At 44.0% G+C, this 18,500-nt stretch overlaps 1 protein-coding gene across 1 annotated transcript; it reads left to right on the top strand.

Annotated features, from left to right (window-relative positions):
* Positions 1-3,129: 3,129 nt before the first annotated feature.
* LOC144581333 (RNA-binding motif protein, Y chromosome, family 1 member B-like) lies at positions 3,130-17,153 on the top strand. The gene is made up of 12 exons (XM_078364526.1): positions 3,130-3,267; positions 5,341-5,453; positions 6,620-6,723; positions 9,071-9,248; positions 10,856-11,008; positions 12,977-13,091; positions 13,957-14,067; positions 14,166-14,254; positions 14,930-15,047; positions 15,907-16,017; positions 16,102-16,190; positions 16,581-17,153. The coding sequence occupies exons 2-12, from the start codon at positions 5,348-5,350 to the stop codon at positions 16,868-16,870; spliced, it is 1,464 nt and encodes a 487-aa protein (XP_078220652.1). The 5' UTR covers positions 3,130-3,267; positions 5,341-5,347; the 3' UTR covers positions 16,871-17,153.
* Positions 17,154-18,500: the final 1,347 nt, after the last annotated feature.

The following is an 18,500-nucleotide window of genomic DNA, read 5'->3' as shown; positions in this document are numbered from 1 at the left end:
TCCCATCCTGAACTGTGGGTGTTACAGTTCCTTAATGGACCTTTCTTCAGTCCGTGGATGGCCTGCATTTGCCCACTGCAGTAACTTCCCTCAGCTTTGGTTTCTCCACATGCATCACAGCTCCAGAACATACAGGCATCTTAGCCCTGAGCCCTGAGCTGCTCACCTGACCTAGTCTCTGTTTCTTCTCTGAGTGCCTAACTCCCTTGAGGCGGCACTGCAGGGGATTAAGGCCCAGGTCCTCGCTCATGATCTGGGGTCCTAGGGAAATGATTTGGGACAGGTCAGGCCCTCGTTCAAAGTGAATTCTCCAGAGGCCAAGAAATAACCAACAATGTCCTCTCCTACCATCCCCACAGTGGCCCCAGCACAGCAATCCTGCCAGAATCTGGGCAGTCACGGTGAGCCAAACAGCTGAAGATGCTCAGGGAGGTGGTGTACTGCCTGCAGCTTGGGACTTCACCTTTGTGATCCCAGAACTACCAACTGCTGTGGAATGAGAAACCCTGTATCCTGGAAGAAAAGAACTCAGGGAGGCTCATGCCAGGCTTGCCCTTCCGCATACCGTCTCCCATACCGTGCCAGGAGGGACTCCTTACAAGGATACTCCTTAATGATCACTTCACTGCAGGAGTAAAGGCTGAAATGAGGGGAAAAAAAATTACCCTGGATGGATTTGTTCGTCTACCTGCCTGTCTTCTTAGAAAGAAACAGGATAAACCCAAAGGGACCATTTCATCTAGATGGACTAAAGTAGCCTGCTAGCTGGAGTGAAGCATACCTTTTCCATTCCTAGCTCTCCCACTGAGACATCTTGCAGTCCCCCCTGACCTGGACACCCAATCCCTCCCAAGACTGACCTGCAAATCCATCACATAGTTACGCGGGACTTCATCATGCTTTCTGATCCAGGCCAATATCTTGGTATGACTGCGCTATCTGCCTGTGGTAAGGAGCTTCCATTAGATTGGCTGGGCATGACATAAAACACCGTGCAACTTTGCAACAGCACTAGAATTATGGGACAGGGCTATCCACAGACATCTGATGTGGCACCCCCCCATTCCTTGATGGTCCTCTCTCACTCTGCTGTGGGGCCACCGTCCTGGCTGTGATGGTCTTGGAGCCAGGTAGAGCATGATGGAGAAAGCCTGTGCTCATCAGAGGTCAGGTACAGAAAAGTGGGCAGTGGGTTTGGGAGGCAGGGTGTTGTGGTGTGAAGTGGCTGCTTCCCTAGGGTTCCAGAGTTCACGTGGCCCTTGTGTGATGGGTGCTGGGCAGGCTGTGCTGTTGTCCTGACATGTGGTGTCCTATTCTCCTGGTTTCTCTGATGGGTACAATGGAGGTTACACATGTTCAGTGCTTACACCCCTTTAGGTGCTGTGCCAGCAGAGAATAAAAGCATGTCTGAGGTGCTGGTGCCTGTCTTGAAGAAGACAGAATCCCCGTGCACTGTGAACCACTGTTGAGCACCTTGTGTTTCTGGAGAGAGCTCCCGGGAACAGGCTTTGGGAGCGGTGGTAGTTCAATAGTTGCCATGGACATGGAGACTCCCCTTTCTCCATTGACATTCCCGGAGAAACATGCCCTTCAACTTTCTGCTGTGTGCTAAGGGCTCCTGGCACTGCTACTCTCCCTTGTTAGCAATGAGCTTGGGTCCCAGTCCCTAACACATGTTCTTATAGCACCTGCAAGCAAGCTTTCCTCCTGTCTACAGGCGTCTGGCCTCGGTTTCCCTCCTGTCACCCACCGCCGCCTTCTGGCTGACCCCCTGCACCTCAGGCCTTGCTTCACCAAACTCCACCTCTGGAAGCCTGAGGCTCACCCGCTTCTGTCAGCTATTCTGAAGGGGCAGTTGCAAGGATACAGCTCTGGTCCTTAAGCCCCAAAGCTGCAAGTCAGAGACCTTCAGTGAGTCCAGCCAGGTATGCAGGGGCCAGGGCCAGGGCGACACCATGCCCACTGGTCCTTGTCTTGTGGCTCAACATCAGCCTCCTCCTCGGCCGACACCTCCACAACCATGATTATGTAGTCCACCACCAGCATCACCTCCAACCACAAGTCCACTTCCTAGCTCTGTACAGTAGTCCCCCTCTTCTGCCTCCAGGCTCAACATGGTGCCCTGCTTGGGGCTCCCACAGATACCGGCCTGCATCGCCCAGCCCACACCTCCACACCCCTACACTGTGGGGAACAACGTTCCTTCAGGTGGCGCTCTGCTGAGAAGAACCACATCTCACACCTATGTGGATCCAGGGTTCCAGGGGAGTTTTGCTGGGCCGCCGTCCAATTCACATGCCTTGGGGTCATAGGCCACAGCGTGGGTAGCTATGCTCAAGAGCCCAGGAGCCATAGGCCAGGCCTTGGTCCTCTAGACGATCGTCGCCGGCAGGAAGCCCACTGGCTGCTGCACTCTTGCAGGAGCCTCGGAGTCTGCAAGGCAGTACACAACGGCATGCACTCAGGCCATCTATGGGCAACCCTGCTGACTTGTCTCTCGGGTGCCCAGGACACATGACGGAAGACATGCTCCTGGGAGACCTGCATTCTCAGGGAGAGAGCATGACACTCGGAGCCTGTATTCACGTAGACCTGCGAGAGTTCATGTGGAATTTGGCCACTGGTGTTTTCCGAGGAGATAATCTCCAACAGGGCAAGGTACTAGGACACTCCTCTGACGTGCCTGCCCCGCCCCACTTCCGGCAAGCCACCCGGGCCGCCCTTGCCCCGGCAGCCCGCGCTGGTCCCTCCCCCTCTCCTCTGGAATTGCAACATTCAGTACCATCTGCCTGGCCTGCCTAATGAAGTGAGATGTTTCATGTGTTGGCTGTGGGTCAGTGGCCTGCCACACTCATGATGGCAGTTAGGCCGTGGGACTTCCATGCCCGCAATTCCAAAGGGCTCCCTGCCCGCCAGGCCTGCGCGTGAACCCAGCGCCACTGGGCGGAAACTCTGACAGCTCGTCACACGTGGCTTGCCCGAGGAGGGTGGAGCTGCAGGACACCCGGATGCGGCCCCGCCCCGCCCCACCGCGCCCCACCGCGTCCCACCCACCGTCGCACTGATTGGCTGCTGCGGAGAGGCGCAGTTTCCGCTTCTTCCGCTGGGCTGCCGGGGGCTCTTTCCCGCGCAGTCCGGTTCCAGGCGTCTCACACGGCAGCGGGGCTAGAGGCGTTCCAGAGCCAGGTGCCAGCACCCTGAGGGCCCGGTGACCCAGAGGCTGTTTGTCCTACTGAGAAGCACCTGTGGTTTTGTTTCTCCGCTCAGGTTGGTCTCTCGGCAAGAATACAAACGCAGCGAGGTGTTCGGACGTCTTCAGTGAAAGGGGCTGCTGTGGTTTTCAGTGTGTGGGTGTTGAAATATGGGAGGAGACGGTAGAGAGGGGGTCGTCCTTAGTGCTCGTGAGAAACTCATGTTGGTTAAACTCATTGATGTTTCTTGAGGATTCTTCCCTTTACGGTTGGACAAGTCCGATGTGGGGGCAAGGTGTGGGAGACGGACCTCGGGCGCCATTGTTGTCCCGTGCACTTTTTATGGAAACGGTTATTCTCTGTGAATGCGGTCATAAGTCAAATGCACAGGCAGTGTACTTAAGCACTGTGATCAGAAAAACAAACAAACAAACAACCTGTACTTTTACCTAGCACATTGCAAATTTCTGATTTTCTTCACAGGACTTAGCAAATTTTCACATAAATTGCATTACTCTCGGGTATGTACAAGTCTGGAACCATGAATAATCAGTTTAAATTTGCCTCTTTTAAACGTGTAATCGATGACAGTATTTGAAAGGCTTTTCATGTATCTCTGCTACCGTAAGTAATTTAAATGGAAGACGTGTTTGTAAGGGAGATAAATGGCGGTAGATAGCCGAAAACGGAAACAAAGAGATGTGCTTAAGGTTTTGTATTAACCTGGCAAACTGACCTACTCCTGTAATCCCAACATTTTCGGAAGTGAAGATGTAAGAATGACGAGGTCACGAGTTGGAGAGTAGCCTGAGTAACATAACGGGGGTCCTATAACCTGTTGCCATTCAGGCACCAGGGACCGGTTTGGAGGAAGGCAGCTTTTTCACAGACGAGGGGTTGGTAGGGGGAAGAAGGCGGCGAGTGGACATGCTGCCGAGCGGAGAGTCGGCCGCTTGCCAAGGGGCACGGGGTGCGGCGGGGCTTCTGCTCAGAACGGCGTGATGGGGCAGTTTTGGCGGCAGCGGGGTGGAATGGAGTGCAGTGTGTGACAGCATGGTGATAGGGTGGATGGTGTCATGCAGCTGTGGCACCTCACGTCATTCTCAGATGCTACCTTCTCATAAGGAGATGGCCACTGAGATTTCTCGCGTGCCTAGGCCAGAGTACTGCTCCTAGCCTCTGCCGACCTCACGGAGGCGGGGCTCAGAGACTTAGAGTGCTTCACCCCTTAATTTGCAGCCCGGTCCCTGAAAGGCCAAAGATATTTATGGCAGAAAGCCAGAGTTTGTAGATACCCGATCTCGTGTATATTTCCAATCACCAAAAGATTGTGCAATATTTAAAATGTTCTCCCCGAAGAAAGCATGTAGGTTAAGCGTGTCATTAAATCATTTATCAAGATATCAGGTGGTTTCCTGTGGCAGTTCCCCCTTAAAGAAACCATCACCTTGGTAGCTTCTTGCTGGCATATCACTTGAGCCCAGAAGATTCAAAGGTTGTCAGCATGGGACAACCTGGGTCTATTTAAAGACACACACGCGCGCGCGTGCACACACACACACACACACACACATCCCTGCACGCACCCCTGCACACATACACACACAAACACACCTACACAGCTCTGTTAGCTACATGGGGCCACCTGGATCTATGTTGAAAACACACACGCACACACGCACACCCCACCTCTGGTAGCAGGCCACTGTAGTCCCAGCTACTTGGGAAGCTGACATGTGACAGGATCACTTGAGGCTGGCCGGAGGAGGCTGCAGGGAGCAGTGCACATTGGCATCAGGAATCTTACCTCTTTACAACGATTGTACTTCATAAAAGCTACAATTTTCAACGAAAACTATTTAAATTGGGGAATCCTGTGTATTTCCACTTTGTAAAATTAGAATAGCTTCCCTTTTCTGGTTTTACTAAAGAGATTTTCTCAGGTATGCAGTGAAATGTACCATTAAGCCATGAAGCCATTCCCCCTTGTGCTCTTTATGTTACCGGTATAGGAAGTAAGATACATTAAAATAGGACAGCCCCGTTAAGGGAATTTCACATCAGTTTTCAACACAGGATGTAAAAATATTTAATATTTTCACCTTGTTATTGTTATCTAAATATAGATTTATTTTTTTACCATTTACAGCAAAATTATGGAAGCAGGTTGCCTTGGCCAGCTGTTCGTTGGTGGGCTCACTAGAGAAGCCACGGAAGAGACGCTAAAAGCAGTATTTGAGAGACATGGTCCCGTTTCTGAAGGTAACCCTTAAAGCCAACATACAGGTTTTGTCCCCAAAGTAAACATATACTTAATATCTGTAATAGTTTACTTAATTTTCTGTTTGTTTTTAAGCTCTTGTTTTGAAGTTTCTATTCGGTATTCAGGATATTCTCATGGCAGCAGGTGAAGGGTCTGTGGTAAAGTTCACCTGCATAGTACGGCCAGTGGGGCGCGGTGGCTCACGCCTGTAATCCCAGCACTTTGGGAGGCCGAGGCGGGTGGATCACGAGGTCAAGAGATCGAGACCATCCTAGTCAACACGGTGAAACCCCGTCTCTACTAAAAATACAAAAATTAGCTGGGCACGGTGGCACATGTCTGTAATCCCAGCTACTCAGGAGGCTGAGGCAGTGGAATTGCCTGAACCCAGGAGGCGGAGGTTGCGGTGAGCCCAGATGGGGCCATTGCACTTCGGCCTGGGTAAGGAGAGACACTCAGTCTCAAAAAGAAGAAGAAGAAGAAGAAGAAGGAGGAGGAGGGGGAGGGGGAGGGGGAGGATGAGGAGGGAGAAGGAGAAGGAGACTCTGAGTTCCAAATTAAGAGCCCATTATTTGTCTGAGAGACAGCTCACCCTGATAATCTCTCAGGCCAGACGAAGGGGCTTGATTTCCCTTTATGCCTTGCGTTAGGTAGGGGAGGTGGAGCCTAGCTGAAGCAGAATTTTACAGACGCAGAACAAGCAAGTTAGATAAGGAACCTGGTACCCAGGGGGCAGGAGGTTCCCAGGATGGTTGGTTGCTAAGGGTATTTGCATCCAAGCATGGAGGAGGTAGCAGGGGGAACTTTTCATAGGCTCAAACCCCGAGGAGGGTATTGAGAGTAGCAGGTAGACTTGCCAAACAGGATGTGGTTACAGTGGTTACAGGTACTGGGAGTAGCTTTGAATGCAGTGTGACCTAGGAATGCACCTCTAGGGGGCCGAGGCAGGGAGGGAGAAGCTAAATGGAGCATGTCAAGCTCACAGCTAAGATGGAGTCAGTTAGGAAAATGGAAGAAAATAGGCTGTTGATAGGGGTGACTCAGTGTGAAGAATCACAGGAAGGATGTGAATTGGAATTTTCTTGTTTCTTGATGTAACATTCAGATAGTTAGTACTATCGTAGTAGGTCCATTCTATAAATGAAAAGGTTTTCATATATTTTAGTTCTCTTGAAGAAAGATGGAAGCATGAAGTGCAGAGGCTTCGGGTTCATTACTTTTGAGAACCCTGCAGATGCTGAACTTGCTGCCAGCGAGTTGAATGGAAAGGTAAGTTTCCCTTATTAGTGCTATTCTAAGCCTGTTCTTCAATTAACAGCATATCTAGGTCTTTTCAGTACCAGTACACTTTGAAAATAATATAATGACGTATGAATGGAAATGGATTAGCTATCCTCTTTCTTGGACATATCAATGCAAGTGTAGTTGGAAGGCTATTGGAAGGAACATTATATAAATTGCGTTATGGTAATCCAGTTTCTATGTTTTTATTTCAGTCTGAGTGTAAATAGGGTTTGAAAGCTTTTGAACAGCTTTAAAACTTAGAAGGAACTCTGACGAAAATAAGAAACATCAGTCAAGTTTATTAAATGGCTGCTAAAGGAATCACACGTCCAACTCGTAGGGAAACGTCTATAGCACAGAGAAACGGTGGATCGACATCTAGACAGACGTAGAAAATATAAGTCTTTTGTAGATCGACGTCTAGACAGACTCTCACAAGAAGTAACGATTCTCTGCCATTTTCTGAAAATACATTCTTGAGAAAGTTCATTTAAACAAGACCGTTACATTTAAGGAAGTGTTAGGTACTTGAAAATAGAAAATAATGCGAGAACATTGAAGCCGGATAACACAACAAGCAACTGACATGTTTGCCCATCCTTGCGCCCTTCTCCTGAGAACTTTTTTTTTTTTCCTTCTGTAACCGGGGTGACATGCATACCTCGTCACTAGGTAACATGCATACCTTCTTGCTAACTCTTCCAGTGTGTTCCAGCACTTGCTTCGGTCCGAACAGTGCATCACGTCCTGTGGAGTCTTAAATTCTAGGGACTCTGTATTTGTTACAGCTTTAAACTTTTATGCAAGTCTCTTACCTACTGAATTCCTTTACGTTGCATTCAGGATCATTCCCTTGGAGATGCCCTGGAGCTTTTTTATTTTACAACGTTATCCCAATCGGTTTTTAGTTCCTGCTATATGGATGCCATTCCCAGTATGTTTTCCTGGACCTCTTGAGTATTACTCTTCCACGTAAATGTTGCGCAAATGGCAGTTTATCCTTTAAGAACAAGTTAGGTTTCCTGTGTTCTCCCTCAGTGTCTGTTACAGAAATTTTGTGCTCACTGTATTAGGTATTAATCACTTGATCACTAACTTATCTCTATTCACCCATATCCTCTCATATTTTAAGGTGTGGTACAACCTGATAGTTGCTTCGGTTCGTGGTTTCATGCTTGGTATGGGGACAGTTTTGACCTAGGTATCGTAATATTTTGGTATTTCCCCCCAGGTTTCGTGCTCAAGCAGAGTTCATCTGTGTAGATATCTTTTCCAAATTACCTGTCTCACATATTTTATAATGGAAAAGTTAATATAAATGTCATATGCAGACAAACGTTGAGAAGGGAAATAAAGAAGATCCTATAGAGTTTTCACAGGGAGCTTGCAGTTTAAGAAATTGTGTCTGACTTGGAACACTGGGAAGGAAGCGACCATGCGCAAAACTGGGGAAATTATTCTGGGCCGAGAAATAACACAAGATGTCTCAAGATAGGAAGAACTGCTGATTTGGATGCAGCAAGTCTTGGACGGAGTTTAAGATCTTTTCCCAAATAACAAAAGCCATGTAACGTTCAAATAGAGTTATTAGCAGAACTCGGTCAAACATTACTTGGGCCTACAGAAAAGATGGAACTGAAGAAAGTTTTTGTGAATTTAATTAGGACAGTAAACCATTTCTCAGAAATAGCATGAAGTACTACATTAAGGGTCTTGTTTTAAGGACACCTCTAGGCAAAGTAAGAAATGAGTAAGGCAGAAAATATGAATGAGACTAAACAGGGATCACGTTTATTGAGAAAGAACTAGAGTAGATACAGAACTGTAAATCATATTGGGACATTTTGTGTGATTGACAGCAGCAGGATCAAGAAAGTATTCATAATGTATAATGTGACTGATCACTTTGAATAAATAACCTTATGTTTTCAAATGACACATCCTTTCGTATGGGCTCCAGACACCGAGGCTTTTAAATATGTGATGTGAGTGCAAAGGTGAAAGAGATTCTGTATTGTGAAGAAGAGATGGGCGACATTGTCCCGTACAATTTGTCATGGTTTAACTTTTCTAGGTGCAGTTTTTAGTAGCGGAGGCCTTTTCGAGGGAATCGAATAATGGAATTGGTGTTCATTTCTTAACAGAATGCATGGTCCCAGTGATTGTTGCAGGTTTTGCAGTGTTCGCAATGTGGGCATTTCAGGAAAAAGAAAGTTTGTGTTTGTTTAGGAGACGACATCTAGAATGTTAATACAGTTGATGTAAAAACGTCTGTAAAATATGATTAGTTCAAATGTGGCACTGTTGCTGATGGTATACTTAATCCTTTCAGTTTGTGGATGGAAAAACAATGAAAGTAGAACAAGCCAAGGAACCGTTTTTTCAAAGTGGTGGCAGGCAGGGAACACTGCGTTTTTCAAGAAAGAGGAGACCCACAGGAGAGCAGAGATCTGCAAGTGGAAGTAGAGGACAGACGAGACGTCGGCATCCCTCACGTGGAGAACGCTTGGGTAACGTTATAAAATATAAAGTCGGAAGCACAGGACTGAAAGACAAAAAGCTTGAAAACGTGGAAATTTCTGAAATTTATTTATATCCTTTATGAACAGAAAACTAACTGTTAATGAGCAACATTATTGATGAATACTAAAAGTGGAATGATTAAACTAATATCTGAAACTGGTTCTAAACTCCGAATTACTTTGCATCGAAGTAAGACACGTTTCAAATTGAATGGAGTTTATGAATCTTGATTACATGTTCTCCACAGATTTTCCACTCAACACGTTTCCATTAGTTGTACTTTAGAGTTTCTTATTTTGGGTCTCAGAATTTCATGTGGGTTGTGTTATCCAAATACCATGAAACCTAGAAGCCCTTCCAATGGGACATTAGTAACTGCGCAGTAGAGGACTTACTTAACAATATTTGTTTGTGTGTGTGAGTGTGCGTGCGTGCGCGCGCGTTTGTGTGTGTGTAAACATGTACACAATACAGAACCGTTTCGGTTTTGATACGGAGAATGTGTAAATAGGCCTGCCATAAAGCATTTTCCATTCATGGAGTATAGAACTGCAACGTCTCAAATGATTCTGTGACTCAGAAATGCCAGAAACCGTGGCTTCACAGATACGTATGTGTCTTTCTTTGCTGGAGGAAGAGCTTCTGAAAATGGTATTTAAGATTGGTTTACTCAGTAGGACAGAGGGCTTAATTTTTACTTAGAAAAAGAAACCATGTATTGAGAAAATACCTGTTGGTTAACTTGTTTTATCAATTAACCAACCATCAAAGATCTAATATTTAGTTTGGAATTTTAATTGCTAGCCATGTAATATATGGGAGAGATATTTTCTAAATTTGAAACTGCGGTGTTCACTTCATTTTAAGAGGCAGGTCTTTTTGTCATTTTTGATTGCAATTAATCTCGAGGGTGAAGATTATTAATACTGTGCATGCATGAGAACGTGTATATTTTTACATGTGACACCACCAAGGAATTGGAATATGCCTCACACTTGTTTGTAGATACGTAAAAGAATATTATTATTTAATACGTGATTCTTAAAGATTATTAAAACTGATCATGGGCTAAGAGTAAAAGTGGTATGTTATAAAGAACTATAAGAATTCTGTGTTACGTTCATAAATTTGCAGATGACATATCTTTCTGAGGTGTCACTGTATCGTTGTATATATAACTGAGATTCCTTGAGTGTAGTTAGGTTTATGTTTATTATATGATTTGAAAATGGTTTCATAATATCAGAAGGATATGAACAGTAATTTATCGTTGATCTCCTAACTTTTTTTTTGTTTGATTATATTTTTGTATTTAGGCAATAGGCTTCTGCTGTGAGCTCCCTCTCCACTTATCCCACTTGTCTTTCTCACACCAATATACAGTGTTCCTTGAGTGTTTATTTTATAGATGTTTAAATGGATTTTGATATTTTGAAACTGCACTGATTTGGTATACCAATTCTACATTCCTTAGCATAGACCAACGTGAATGTTTAAGATTACAATACGTAGGGAAGATTTAGAAGTATCTCCTGCTCAGCCATTTAAGAAATGTTGGTGTTACTGAACTGACAAGATTTTCTTTGAAATACAGATGGTGGTGAATCCACTCGTGATCTCAACGTGAGTTCTTTCAGGGGAACTTTTCCAGTCGAGAGCCGTCCATCTTCAGCGAGCGGAGGTCCTCATCCTAAAAGATCTGCTCCTTTTACTGTGGCTAGAAGCAATAGTGGGATGGGAGGTCGAGGTAAATGCCACCTGATGGAATTCCGTCATTTTTGTATGACTGAAAATGAGCCCTTTGAACTGAAGGCTTAACTTAAAGTTCGAGAAACAAAACAGATGTGACACATACATTGGCATATTTACTGTTTGAACACTTTGATATAACACTTTCCATCTCACTGCCTAAGTTACAGCTTTATGGTGAAGAAACACTTGAGCTTCAAATGTCACATAAAAAAGGGATTACAGTGAGGGCAACACTCCTTTTAACGCTGTATTCGCTAGAGAATGCCTTTTAATTTTTCTTGAAGTTCCTGGTAGTATACTTTGAGGTCATCTTCTTAATTCTATCAATTCTTCCATTTCCTAGGTTCCTTTGCATTGGACCACTGGTGTTCCGATGTCCAAATTGTATGTTCAGTTTCTTTGTTGGGTTGAAGTACTGCCTTCACCAGGCCAGAGTGCACTGGCCAGATGATGGCTCATTGATGCCTCACATTCTGGGTCTCAAGCGGTTACTCTCCATAAGCTGCCTGCTGTTGCTGCAGCTAGTGGCATGCACCAGCACACCTATGAAATTGTTTTTTAAATACATATTTTGGTAGAGACAGGATCTCACTACCTTGTCCTAGTTGACATTAAATCCCTGAGCTCAAGCAGTCGACTTGCCTCAGTCTCCCACACTGGCCCACGCTGTGAGCCATTGTGCCTGGCCATCCAGATTCTGAGACCCCAGCAATGCTTATGTGAGAGGCATTCTGACCGGTTTTTAGGATGCTAAGAGCATCCTCAGACATGCATGTTGGACAAGAGCGTGTCCGACATTTTGAGCTATGTGCATGTCACAGAAGTGCAGAGTTGTGAAATATAGGAAGGGCTGTCAATTAAGACGGTACAGGGATGTTTAAACATTAACACAAGATACTTAGTGTAGGACTTGAAGTTGTTTGAGGGGAGATTTCCGAACTAAGCAACGTGAGGCAAGCAGTAGGGTTGAATAGAAGTAATAGTTGTGCGAAGGAGAAGTGTAAGTTTTCAGAGCGAACAGAAGAAAACCAGACAATAAAGTAACAGCTCTCAGCAAAGAACTCATTAAGCAAAGTAACAGCTCTCAGCAGAGAATTTTAGGCAGAACACATTAAAATTCTTACTCTTAGCCCTCCATGATAATATGGAGAAAATGAAAACATTGCATTTTCAACTTTATCTTTTGTAGTGGAGGATCAGTGAAGTTAGGTATCTGCCGACCTCAACATGCACAAGTCAGCACATTTTCTTTAAAACTTTAGCCACCGGACACATCATAGGTAGAAGGCTGACCTCTAAGAATCTGCACATGAAGAGTATATTAAAGAGGCTTTTTCTATTTTGAGAGCAGCATAATGATGTAATTAGCACTGTAATAGTACTGCTTATTGCCAGGAGAAGAATTCTTGGCCATCATTAGAAAACCTGCACTAGTACATTTTAATTTTTCAACCTCTATGATGGGGACAGTCACTTAGACAGCAAGGAGAACACTTAGGTGGAATCATACCATGCAGCCATTCGAGGGTTGCAGTGTTTGTGCGAGTGAGATACACTGACCAACATGGGTAAGTTTCCTTTCTTGAGCCGAGAAAGCACAAACGTGGAAACTTTACAATCAGCGAAGACTTTGATGGTTTTACAGGTTTTGCCTGTGTCATTACTAGACGTAGGCGATTCGTGTGAGAAGGAAAATAATAACTAAGGGTTATAAGCCATTGAAAGTGAATCTTTACCTCAGTATTAGTGTAGGGCTTAAGTGTGTAAGAACTGGCCTTGCAGGAATGAAGAGATAATTCACAGCCGTAAGAAGGTATTCATGGTGTCATGAATTTCTGGCGACCTAGAGAAAGAAGAACTGAGTCATTGGAGAAATATCTTGTAACAGTTGTCATAGAAACCAAGTAACAGTGTTTCAGGTTTTGTGCTGGTTACATGACATTTAATCATGTTAAATTTGCAGGTTCCCCATCACGTGGAAGAGGGAATTACCGAGGTCCTTCACACGGAATGTCAGTCTCTTCCTGGAGACGTGACCGTATGTCACCAAAACATGGTGGTTATGCAACTAAGAATAGGTAAAGGAAAAATGAAAAACTAGTCTGTTGCGGTTTTAGTGATGAAATTCACGTAAGGAAATTGAACATTTTAAGGTAAACCGTCGAGTGGTTTACATGCTGTGTTGTGCAACAACCACCTCCGTCTAGTTCCAAAACCTCTTCATCGCTCCGCACTGCAACTCCCTTGCCAGTTAAGCAGTCCCTGTCATCTTCTGTTTTCCCTCAGCTGCTAATAAACTCCAGTCTGTTTTGTTTGTGAACTGACGTGTTCTGCCTGCTTCGTGGTCATGGGCTGAAACACGACTCGACTTTTGTATCTGTTTTCTTTCTGCCTCATGTCCTGAAGTTTCATTCACATCATACATAGCACTTCAGTTGTTTCACAAGCTGTTAACCCATTCTTTTGTTTGCGTGTTTCCGCCACACTATTCTTATGCAAACGTTTGTTTGAGTACACTTACTCAGTGCCGGGTATGTACCAGTGATAATTCTTGGTCTACTGTTAATCTTTTCTGTTTTGAGGCCCCACCACTGATGCACTCCGTAGTAGCTGCATCATTTTCCGTTCCGGCAAGCATTGTATCAGGATTCCAGTTTATCCGCATTCGCTCACAGTCTTGGTGTTCCGAGCATTTTGAAATGTATAGCCATTTTAGTATGGCTGAAATATGATCTCATACTTGGAATTTCAAGTGAATTTTCTCAATAACTATTGATGAGTGTCAGTTCCACCTGTCTTTTGGGTATTTCCATGTTGCATTTAGAGAAGTGCCCAGGCCTTTGTATATGTCTGGCCTTTATTTCATTTAAGCTGCAAATAAGTTATGTTTTTGATACTAGAATCTGACAACTTAAAATTTGTTTCTTCAACTTATGCAATCAGAAGTAATCCAAGTTTCCGAGACACCAAGGAATATGCTTCGATTCGCAGACACCGTGCATACCGTGATCACGCTCGTTCTAGACAGGATAAAGGTCCCACCAGAGGATATAGGTATTATAACATTTTTCGCTTTTGTCCAACAGATTTCTTAAATTTTTCATTCTGACAGTGTCAATCTTTTTTTTTTTTTTTTTTTTTTTTTAATTTAGTGGTCATGATGGCTACGGAAGGCATGGTGGTAGAGATCATTTTGAACGTCCTGGTAGCAGTCCTAACGGAGCGTCATATCAGACATATAGTAAGTCTCCACGTTTGATTTTTCAATTACAGAATCATATTGAATAGACCTGAGTCTGTAAAAGGGAAAGGATAAAGGAAAAATATAACATGTTTAAACACCGAGAGTTTTGAACAGTAGAAGGCTTAGAGAGTTTTACGAAACTGCAGTAGTACATTTTAGTTTTTCCACCTTTAAGATAGGGGCAACCACGTAGAGACCAAGGAGAGCATTCAGTTGGAATCATAGCATGCAGCCATTCGAGGGTTGCAGTATGTGTGTGAGTGAGATGCACTGAACAACATGGGTAAATTTCCTTTCTTGAGCCGAGAAAGCACGAACGTGGAATGTTTACAATCAGCGAAGACGTTGATGGTTTTACGTGTTTTGCCTGTGTCATTAATAGACGTGGGCGATTCATATGAGAAGGAAAATGATAACTAATAGTTATAAGCCATAGAAAGTGAACCTCTACCCAAGTATTAGCGTGTGGCTTAAGTTTGTAAGAACTGGCCTTGTAGGAATCAAGGGATAATTCAGAGCCGTAAAAAGTATTCATGATGTCATGCATTTCTGGCGACTTAGGGAAAGAAGAATTGATTCCTTGAAGAAATATAACAGTTGTCTCAGTGAACAGGTAATAGTGTTTCAGGTTCTCTGCTGTTTCCGTAACGTTTAATCATGTTAAATTTGCAGGTCCCCCATCACGTGGAAGAGAGTTTTACGGAGGAGGCCCTTCACGCGGAATGTCAGTCTCTTCCTGGAGACGTGACCGTGTGTCAGGAAAAGATGATGGTTATGCAACTAAGACTAGGTAACAGAAAAATGAAAAACTAGTGTGTTGTGGTTTTAGTGATGAAATTCACGTAAGGAAATTGAACACTTTTAGGTAAACCATTAAGTGGCATTTATTACACGCTGCGTTGTGCGACAGCCACGTCCCTCTAGTTCCAGAACCTCTTCATCACTCCGCACTGCAACTCCCTTGCCAGTTAAGCAGTCCCTTTCATCTTCTGTTTTCCCTCAGCTGCTAAAAAACTCCAGTCTGTTTTGTTCGTGAACTGACCTGTTCTGCCTGCTTCATGGTATTGGGCTCAAACACGACTCGACTTTGGTATCTCTTTTCTTTCTGCCTCATGTCCTGAACTTTCATTCACATCATAGCACTTCCCTTGTTTCACAGGCTGTTAAGCCATTCTTTTGTTTGTGTGTTTCCTCCACACTACTTTTATACACACGTTTGTCTTAGTACACTTACTCAGTGCTGGGTATGTACGAGGGATAATTCTTGGTCTGATGTTAATTTTTTTGTTTTGAGGCCCCACCACATTTCTCCGTAGTAGCAGCATCATTTTCCGTTCCGGCAAGCATTGTATCAGGATTCCAGTTTATCTGCATTCTCTGACAGTCTTGGTGTTCCTAGCATTTTAAAATGTATAGCCATTTTAGTATGGCTGAAATACGATATCTCTTGGGTTTTGAAATGCATTTTGAGAATAACCAATTATGGGTATCAGTTCCACCTGTCTTTTGGGTATTCGCATGTTGTACTTGGAGAAGTGACTAGGCCTTTATATATGTCTGGCCTTTATTGTATTTAACCTGTAGATAAGTTGTGTTTTTGATACTAGAAGTTGACAACTTAAAATTTGTTCTTCAACTTTTGCAATCAGAAATAATCCAAGTTTCCGAGACACCATGGAATATGCTTCGATGAGTAGACACAATGCATACCGTGATCACGCTCCTTCTAGACAGGATAAAGGTTCCACTAGAGGATACAGGTATTATAACATTTTTCGGTTTTGTCCAATAGATGTCTTAAATTGTTCATTCTGACAGTGTCAAACTTTTTTTGTTTAATCTAGTGATCATGATGGCCACGGAAGGCATGGTGGTAGAGATCATTTTGAACGTCGTAGTAGCAGTTCTAACAGAGCGTCATATCAGATACATAGTAAGACTCCACGTTTGATTTTCCAGTTACAGAATTATATTGAATAGACCAGAGTTTTTAAACGAGAAAGTATAAAGGAAACGTACAACATGTTTAAATATTGAGCGTTCTGAACAGTAGAAAGCTTAGAGAACGGTACGAAGCTTAAAACCTCAGTTTTAATTGAGGGCCGGTTCAGAATGAAATTCCTTGAACTTGGAAATACTGCTCTTACGGCTCTTTTCAGTAGAGCCTTGTGAACAATGCAGAAATAAAGAGTCTCCTGTCAATAAAGACAGATGAATGCTAATGTTTCCAAATAGTACTTTATCTGATTCATGCTTTAGTGATGCCAGTAAAAATGTTTACATGTATTTTAACATAAGTTCCGTAATTTTATTAACCCCACAGGGACGTCTCGTGGTGCAGCACCTGCACAGGGGCCTCGGAAGACTTATGGTGGAAGCAGTTTCCCTGATGATAACAATGCGCGAGATAGGTATGGCAGAAGTCGGGAGAAGTACTCAAGGAGCCATGGTGATTTCTCTTCCACTGATGCTGAGCATTGTGGCAGAAAAGAACCAACGTGTCCACCGTCTGTGGAGAGAATGAACCGTGCTTCTCCTGAAGCACATGGGAGCTCAAGAGATGGGACACCTAAGGGAGAGGATGGGGGAAGGCGATCTGAAAAAGGAGACTGAAGGTGCTGCTAAAAATCATGATTATTGCATACCAGACCTTGCTGTTGAATGGCAAATCAATATGTGGTTTCTGCATTATTACCTGAGTATCACTATAAGAAATAGGTTGTTTTGGGGAGGGAGGGGAGATACTTCCTTCATGAATGTTTTTGAGGTATTAAGCTAAAAGCTTATTTTTTGCAAGTAATTTTACAACTGTTAGTGCCAACTGAATTGAAAACTATTCTGCTTTGATGTAATGTCCGTTTTAACATTTCCGGAATAAAATTTTCCATGTAATATAAAATGCCTGATTTTATTGCTACACATGCTTAAACGCAAATGACGGAGGAGAGTAAACTGCGGTGTTGAGAGATTTCTTCATTTGTTTGCACCTAAGCTGAAACAAGACTAGGCATCTCTGTCCAGATTCCGTTGGAATGTGTACAGGTTTCCTACCTGGGCTGTGTTTCTTTAGTTTATCCCTGTATTCCCAGCACTTTGGGAGGCCTAAGCAAGTGGACCACAAGGTCAGGAGATTGAAACCATCCTCGCTTACAGGGTGAAAGCCAGTCTCTAATAAAAATACAGAAAACTAGGCAGGCATGGTGGCACACGGCTGTAGTCGCAGCTACTCTGGAGGCTGAGTCAGGAGAACTGCTTGAACTCAGCAGGCGGCCCACCTCTTTGGGAGGCCTAAGCAAGTGGACCACAAGATCAGGGGATTGAAACCATCCTCGCTTACAGAGTGAAAGCCAGTCTCTAATAAAAATACAGAAAATTAGGCAGGCATGGTGGCACATGGCTGTAGTCGCAGCTACTCTGGAGGCCGAGTCAGGAGAACTGCTTGAACTCAGGAGGCGGACGTTGCAGTGAGCTAGGATTACACTGCTGCACTTCCACCTGGGGGACAGGGTGAGAATGTGTCTCAAAGAAAAATGTAGCGGTTTTGGCCAGGCCAGGTGGCTCACTCCTGTAACCCCAACACATTGGACACATCAAAAGGTTAATTTTCAGAAGGCTTCAGAAAGACTACTGAACTAATCTCAAACTAAACGATTTGCCCTTTAAGGGATACTAAAGGATAAAGGAAAGCATTAGGTGGGTTTTGTTGCTGAAGTTGAAGGTACCCAGAACATTCTTCTTGTAGCATTCTGTGACTAGAGGGCACAATGGTTATGAAAAACTATTTCCACCTTACTCAAAAGTGAGCCAGCTAAATTTCCTAAATACATAGCTTAATGATATTAATCGTTCCGAAAAATTGGAAAATCAATGTCTTTCATGAACTAACATTAATTATTTCTTGAAATACTTGCAATGGTTATAAATAAGTGTGTAGCAATACATTCTCACAAATACGTATGATCCAGAAGGGCTGGTGTTTTGTGAAGTTATTTTTATTTTATTGACTTGTTCATATATTTCTTTTGTGACGCAGACTAGCATTGTCACTGAAGCTAGGGTGCAGTGGCTTGAACTTAGCTCATTGCCATCTCCACGTATTGTTTTCAAGCTATGTTTCTCCCTCTGCATCTTTAGTAAGTGGGATTTCAGGTGTCTGTCAGCTGGCTAGTATTTTGTAATTTGTACAGAGACCATTTCACCCTGTTGGGAATGGTCTTCCCTTCAATCAGGATCCACCCTCTTC

Source organism: Callithrix jacchus, chromosome Y (assembly GCF_049354715.1).
Source record: "Callithrix jacchus isolate 240 chromosome Y, calJac240_pri, whole genome shotgun sequence".
Lineage (NCBI taxonomy): Eukaryota > Metazoa > Chordata > Mammalia > Primates > Cebidae > Callithrix > Callithrix jacchus.
The sequence above is the reverse complement of the archived record's forward strand: the minus strand, read 5'-3'. Positions and strand labels throughout refer to the sequence as shown.

Excerpts from the sequence above, each read along its gene's own strand:
- LOC144581333 (XM_078364526.1), top strand. The coding sequence starts at position 5,348 with ATGGAAGCAGGTTGCCTTGGCCAGCTGTTCGTTGGTGGGCTCACTAGA. Across the intron at positions 9,249-10,855 it reads CTCACGTGGAGAACGCTTGG|ATGGTGGTGAATCCACTCGT; the intron begins GTAACGTTATAA and ends TTTGAAATACAG. Across the intron at positions 15,048-15,906 it reads GGTTATGCAACTAAGACTAG|AAATAATCCAAGTTTCCGAG; the intron begins GTAACAGAAAAA and ends TTTTGCAATCAG.